Source organism: Hippocampus comes, unplaced genomic scaffold (genome assembly GCF_001891065.2).
Source record: "Hippocampus comes isolate QL1 unplaced genomic scaffold, H_comes_QL1_v1.1 C16723000, whole genome shotgun sequence".
In the NCBI taxonomy this organism is placed as follows: Eukaryota; Metazoa; Chordata; class Actinopteri; order Syngnathiformes; family Syngnathidae; genus Hippocampus; species Hippocampus comes.
In genome coordinates this window covers 1-747 of record NW_017837544.1, presented here as the reverse complement: position 1 = coordinate 747, position 747 = coordinate 1, and the positions used below count along the sequence as shown (strand labels likewise).

Genomic DNA, 747 nt, shown 5'->3' with positions numbered 1-747 from the left:
TCTTGCATGTTGGCTTGAGGGAAGAGTCTCACCAGCTCCTTGCTGTCAACCATTTTGTTCCCTCCGGCACTGCAATTGACCTCCATTTCTCTTCTGGTGGCTGCGTTCAGGCCAGAGCCCTCCTGGGAAGAAGAGTATTCCAGTGCGGTGCTGTTTGCCGCCTGGGGGGTGGCCTGAGCTGCCTTACAGATCATCAACCTGTGGATTACCACAACCACAATTTCAAAACACATCAGATAGACCCACATTAATCCCCAACATGGTATATCGGTGGGGTGTTATCATGAACACACCTGCCACGGTAGCTGAAGACGAGGAAGAGAGCGCAGAAGATGATGCAGGTGACTCCAATGTGAATACCAATTATAATGCCGGTGGTGGATGTCTTGCTCTGTTCGTCTTGCACACAGTCACAGGAGGCATCTAAAACTGGCGAGACACGACAGATCACGTTCAAACGTGTGCCGACATTAAAGCCTTTAAGCACAGTAATAGGAAAAAGATTGTGCGGTTGCGTTGGTGCTTTGCGATTACCAGATTTCTCCAAAGCCTCTCGTAGTGAAACAAAGCGCATGGTGGCATTGCCATCTCCGTGTTGGTTGTATGCCAGCAGATTTATCTCATAAACCAGTGAAGGATCTGGACATGACACAGATATTCACACCATGAGTACCAATTTATTCTCGAAAGAAAACTCTCTTGACCCTTTCTGTCTGAGGTCACACAATGTCTTTCATTTTTTTTTTT

The 747-nt window shown here is 47.3% G+C and overlaps 1 protein-coding gene across 1 annotated transcript; it reads right to left on the bottom strand.

Annotated features, from left to right (window-relative positions):
- Positions 1-6: 6 nt before the first annotated feature.
- LOC109508999 (immunoglobulin superfamily DCC subclass member 3-like) lies at positions 7-639 on the bottom strand (the record flags this gene model as incomplete). The annotated part of the gene is made up of 3 exons (XM_019858939.1): positions 7-198; positions 294-429; positions 535-639. Coding segments are annotated over 3 exons (433 nt in total), but the record flags the coding sequence as incomplete, so codon positions are not given.
- Positions 640-747: the final 108 nt, after the last annotated feature.